At 44.7% G+C, this 6,618-nt stretch overlaps 1 protein-coding gene across 1 annotated transcript in view; it reads right to left on the reverse strand.

Annotated features, from left to right (window-relative positions):
* Positions 1-6,618, reverse strand: part of cip2a (cellular inhibitor of PP2A) — a 95,772-nt gene that overhangs the window by 50,273 nt on the left and 38,881 nt on the right. The window contains 2 exon segments of the mRNA XM_083653921.1: positions 306-545; positions 5,401-5,476. Of these exon segments, the coding sequence (XP_083510047.1) occupies positions 306-545; positions 5,401-5,476 (316 nt within the window).

Consider the following 6,618-nt stretch of genomic DNA (forward strand, 5'->3'; position numbering starts at 1 on the left):
AATAATTTTTCTGTTCTGACTTGAGAATGTTCAAGCTACCTCATAACTAGTGCTCAGTTTACAATACACTGCACTACTTGCATGCACAGTTGTGCATGATAAGTGTTACATGTTAAAATATAATAAAAATAAGGGACATCCTGGATAATTTTCTTCGCTCTTCATTTTTTAAATGTATTATAAAAGTATCGGATCGGGACTCGGTATCGGCAGATACTCAAAATCAAAGGACTCGGACTCGGACTTGGGGGCAAAAAAACCTGATCGGGACATCCCTACTAAAAACCTCATACGTGAAAACTCACCTCCATCAGCTCGTTGAGCAGCTGCAGGGCCTGTAGAGAGCAGGTATCGGCGCCCTCCACAGGCGACCTCAGCCACTGCACCAGAGCGAGGCCAGGCTCCGCCTTCTGTCCCCCGTCCAGCCCCGCGGCCTGCCTGCGGCCCGCGACCCTCAGTTTGGCCCCGGCCGGTCGGAAAACTATCGTGCACAGCAGAGAGCGCAGCCCTGACACACTGCACACAGCCAGGAGCAGCTCCAACACCTATACACACGCACAGACACACACACACACACACGCACACGCACACACACACACACGCACACACACGCACAGACACACAGACGCACGTACACACACGCACACACACACACACACACACGCACAGACACACACACACAACACACACACACACACACACACTCACGCCAGACAAAAGCTGTCAGGTTTAGTCCAAACACGCTGCATGTGTCATGTTCATTATATGAGGCTGCTGGAAACCTGAGCGTCCTGTAGGGATGCTGACGAGTCGACTAGTCGGTTAAACGTTTAAACACCCACTCCCTCACTTGTCGGCACGAGAAATACTAGTCGACTATACGATAATTAAATATCATAATAATAAACAATGTGGGCGGGAGCTGTTGCGTCTTTACCAGCCACTCCTGTAGCCCCTCCTCCTCATGTGTTTAGTGACCAGCCACTCCTGTAGCCCCTCCTCATGTGTTTAGTGACCAGCCACTCCTGTAGCCCCTCCTCCTCATGTGTTTAGTGACCAGCCACTCCTGTAGCCCCTCCTCATGTGTTTAGTGACCAGCCACTCCTGTAGCCCCTCCTCATGTGTTTAGTGACCAGCCACTCCTGTAGCCCCCCTCCTCATGTGTTTAGTGACCAGCCACTCCTGTAGCCCCCCTCCTCATGTGTTTAGTGACCAGCCACTCCTGTAGCCCCCCTCCTCATGTGTTTAGTGACCAGCCACTCCTGTAGCCCCTCCTCATGTGTTTAGTGACCAGCCACTCCTGTAGCCCCCCTCCTCATGTGTTTAGTGACCAGCCACTCCTGTAGCCCCCCTCCTCATGTGTTTAGTGACCAGCCACTCCTGTAGCCCCCCTCCTCATGTGTTTAGTGACCAGCCACTCCTGTAGCCCCTCCTCATGTGTTTAGTGACCAGCCACTCCTGTAGCCCCTCCTCATGTGTTTAGTGACCAGCCACTCCTGTAGCTCCTCCTCATGTGTTTAGTGACCAGCCACTCCTGTAGCCCCTCCTCATGTGTTTAGTGACCAGCCACTCCTGTAGCTCCTCCTCATGTGTTTAGTGACCAGCCACTCCTGTAGCCCCTCCTCATGTGTTTAGTGACCAGCCACTCCTGTAGCCCCCCTCCTCATGTGTTTAGTGACCAGCCACTCCTGTAGCCCCTCCTCATGTGTTTAGTGACCAGCCACTCCTGTAGCCCCCCTCCTCATGTGTTTAGTGACCAGCCACTCCTGTAGCCCCTCCTCATGTGTTTAGTGACCAGCCACTCCTGTAGCCCCTCCTCATGTGTTTAGTGACCAGCCACTCCTGTAGCCCCCCTCCTCATGTGTTTAGTGACCAGCCACTCCTGTAGCCCCTCCTCCTCATGTGTTTTTAACCATCTCACAAGAATACCCAGAGTGCCCTGCGCCACCGAAGAAACACGAGCAGTCGGGAGTCGCGACAGCACTGCACGATAACGTTAGGCGTGTTTACGTACGTTTACTAAAGTGAATGTTTTATTCACTTTATGTTTTATTTAATGTCTTATTCACCTGCCGGAGTCGATGCTCAAAACTGTAAACTGCAGTACACCACCAAACCACTGAGCACCGGACCGATACATCCGGCGCTGTGGAGCAGGTGAAACTAGGGGTGCACCGATCGATCGGCACGCAATCTGTATCGGCCGATTTTGACCTCAAATATGTGATCTGCTGATTGCAGATATTACTTTATTGTCGCCGATTGCATAGCCGATCATGCTGCACGTGAGAAACATGAGGCAGCCCATTTTCATGTCTTCAATATCTATCGTTTAACTTTCATATTGTGCTCTAACGTTTATATCATTGTGTTGCAAAGCACACGCTTTGCTTTCGTCAGTGTACTCACCTCCACACACCACACCAGACTGTCAACACACCCCTTGCGTCTTTGAATCACACAAATCAGCTGGTGATTAGAGCAGACTCAGCAGAGAAGTTACCTCCAGTCCTCCCGCCTACCGAGGCATTTGCATGCTGTTAAGTCCGTGTTTGATCCATATGTGCGTGTATCCTCCTAACGTTAATAGCTCCGGTTAGCTTTAGCCACTTTAGAACTGGTAACATGGAAATCCCGAAGTGGAGTGATTTTTGTTCTTTTATAAACTGAACTGAGGGAACTGGACTGAACTACTAGCCATTTAGTTCAACACAGTCTTGTGCTCCAATTATCTCACACACAAAAAATCATGTTGGCAGGTTTCCTTTAGCCTACAAAATATAAAATATTGATGTAGAAAAAAAATAAAATGTGCTGCACTTTCAATTTGATGCATGAAATATAGGCATATATGTAAAATGGAAACTGTTCTATAATAGACTGTTATAGCTGCTTACAAAATAAATAAATACATATATACATATATATATATATATATATATATATATATATATATATATATATATATATATATATATATATATATATATCGGTAATCGGTAATCGGTGATCGGTTGGGCAGATATTTCTCATAGGTGATCGGCAATCGGTGATCGGTGGCAAAAATTGTGATCGGTGCACCCCTAGGTGAAACCCAAACTGACTCAGCCCAAGAAGGCTGTGTCTGAGCTAAAAACTTTGGCACTGGCATGTGAATAAGGGCTCGGTAATGGAAACGACGGAATATTTTGGAGTACCATGGCCCCGTAGAGTGGGATAACAACATTGTGTTGTAACTTGTAGGTACAGTTTTATTGTGATTGATAACGTGTATATCGTGTGCAGCCATTTGAGCCGACCTCCCAGTGGATATAGGAGCCGCGCATCCGAGACGAAAGAAGGAAGGATGACTGATTGAGTCTTGCGTTGAGGCTACTGCATTTGTAGCGTCTTATTTATTTTTTCCTTCTCCAGCCATGTGCTTTTGCAAAGACCCGCCACAGCGCGCTGTGTCAATTTCTCCCCCCTCATCAGGAACACAGAAATACTGGGAAATACAAAAATAAAATGTTTTCAATGGCTTCTGAGTGCTTTAGACTTGTGCAGAATCGTTTTATTTTGAAAATCCAACTGGAAGTCGTATCGTTCTTATCGCTAGAATTAAAATGTGTCAGATGATGGTTTTACCACCCAATTCATAAATGCTGCAATACTTAAAATGCAAAGGCTTCCATCAATGGGACATAGGCTCAATCCCCATTGTGTTAACTCAGTTGGTGATAGATAGTGAACAGGCATTTATTTACATGAAAATCTTTGAGTGTATCACTTTATGAAATGACCAATATGTATACAAAATGACAAAGAAGGTAATGATTCAAATTATTGCGGTGCCAAAAGTTAAATTAAAAACCTAAATTATGTGCTGGTGCACCTAAATTAAAAAGTAAGGCGCCATTGGTCCCACCAATGTAAAAAGTTTGTCTGGAGCCCTGTGCCCGGTTGCATAAACGACCTTAAGTCCCTTAGGCAACATATTTCCCTAAGCTGATTGATTCACTTAAAGCTAATTTGTACTAACTGCGGAGTGTCCGGTTTTCGAGGAGCGGAGGCTCTGTGCGGCGAGCGCGGCGCTCCGCACAGGCTCTGCGGAGGGACTGCACGTATGGAGAGATATATGTGTCTTTATTCTGTGACTGAAAGTTTACATCCTGTAACCCAAGACTGTATCTGTGAGAAAATAAATCCACTTTGTAATCAAAAAATAGATCTGTAAGCAAAAACATAGATTTGAAAACAAAACTATCAACAATCCAATCAAAGAAAAATTTAAAAAATAAAATAAAATAAATGTTTTTAGATTTTTCATTAATGTGAATTAAAAAAGTTGCATGCAAACACAAACATTTTGTTCTCAACTCCAAAACATTTGTTTGCGAAACCATTACGTTTGCTTACAAAGCTCAACTTTTCTTTTGCGAAACGAAAAGTTTTGTTTGCAAAACCTGAGTTTTGCAAAACTTTTTTCTGTTACAATAAGGGCGGGACCTACAGCAGAAAGAAGTAACGCACGTCCCTATTGGCCAGTGTCGATCGGAGTGATAGCTTGGCAACATCCAATCCAGTACGAGACAAGGCGGAGGGCGGGCACTTGAACGGAAGTATTTCCTGAAGGAATCTCCATGCCATTTCAGTGCCAGTTATAACCACAGATTGAAGAGAGAAGCCGTGAGTATGTTCACACCAATGTTTTTATGTTTGGACCGGTGCATGTAACCTGACCAAACATAAAAACATTGGTGTGAACATACTCACAGCTTCTCTCTTCAATCTGTGGTTATAAGTGGGGCTGAAATGGCATGGAGATTCCTTCAGGAAATACTTCCGTTCAAGTGCCCGCCCTCCGCCTTGTCTCTTACTGGATTGGATGTTGCCAAGCTATCACTCCGATCGACACTGGCCAATAGGGACGTGCGTTACTTCTTTCTGCTGTAGGTCCCGCCCTTATTGTAACAGAAAAAGTTTTGCAAAACTCAGGTTTTGCAAACAAAACTTTTCATTTCGCAAAAGAAAAGTTGAGCTTTGTAAGCAAAGGTAATGGTTTCGCAAACAAATGGTCTGGAGTTGAGAACAAAATGTTTGTGTTTGCATGCAACTTTTTTTAATTCACATTAATGAAAAATCTAAAAACATTTATTTAATTTAAATTTTTCTTTGATTGGATTGTTGATAGTTTTGTTTTCAAATCTATGTTTTTGCTTACGGATCTATTTTTTGATTACAAAGTGGATTTATTTTCTCACAGATACACTCTTTGGTTACAGGATGTAAACTTTCAGTCACAGAATAAAGACACATACATCTCTCCATATGCACGGAGCTCCGCGCAGTTTTATGCAGCCGGGGCAGTGGGCACTGGTATTTGGTGTTGGTGGTGGTGATGTTTGTGTCTCTTCTCACCTTTGCTGCAGAGTCGGGGTCTTTTGAATGCAGCAGTCCCAAGACTTGAGACACACATGCTGAGAAATGCTCATACCTACAACATGGAGGAAAGACTTTCATGAGTTCAGGGTTCCTACACATTTTCTATTCAACAATTCCATACTTTTTCCAGACCTTGATTTGTTTTGAAGGTTCTGTCTGGTGCCCAATATGATTTACGCAGATAGACATCTTGTCCCTGCTAACTAGGTCATATCACTTTATAGAAGAAGATTGTCGTTCACAGCGACAGATATCTGAATATGTGAGATGACTGGCAGGCAGGGTTCCTTCCGACACGCTTTCCATTTTAACCAAACTCTATGTTCTTGCATGCTGAGTGACAGTGACAGAACCCTATGTTCTTGCATGCTGAGTGACAGTGGCTGAACTCTATGTTCTTACATGCTGAGTGACAGTGACAGAACCCTATGTTCTTGCATGCTGAGTGACAGTGACAGAACCCTATGTTCTTACATGCTGAGTGACAGTGACAGAACTCTATGTTCTTACATGCTGAGTGACAGTGGCTGAACCCTATGTTCTTACATGCTGAGTGACAGTGACAGAACCCTATGTTCTTGCATGCTGAGTGACAGTGGCTGAACTCTATGTTCTTACATGCTGAGTGACAGTGACAGAACCCTATGTTCTTGCATGCTGAGTGACAGTGACAGAACCCTATGTTCTTACATGCTGAGTGACAGTGACAGAACTCTATGTTCTTACATGCTGAGTGACAGTGGCTGAACCCTATGTTCTTACATGCTGAGTGACAGTGACAGAACCCTATGTTCTTGCATGCTGAGTGACAGTGACAGAACCCTATGTTCTTACATGCTGAGTGACAGTGACAGAACCCTATGTTCTTACATGCTGAGTGACAGTGACAGAACCCTATGTTCTTACATGCTGAGTGACAGTGACAGAACCCTATGTTCTTACATGCTGAGTGACAGTGGCTGAACCCTATGTTCTTACATGCTGAGTGACAGTGGCTGAACCCTATGTTCTTACATGCTGAGTGACAGTGGCTGAACCCTATGTTCTTACATGCTGAGTGACAGTGGCTGAACCCTATGTTCTTACATGCTGAGTGGCAGTGGCTGAACCCTATGTTGTTCTTACATGCTGAGTGACAGTGGCTGAACTCTATGTTCTTACATGCTGAGTGACAGTGGCTGAACCCTATGTTCT

The sequence above is a fragment of the Poromitra crassiceps genome (genome assembly GCF_964638095.1).
Source record: "Poromitra crassiceps genome assembly, chromosome: 2".
Taxonomy (NCBI): Eukaryota; Metazoa; Chordata; class Actinopteri; order Beryciformes; family Melamphaidae; genus Poromitra; species Poromitra crassiceps.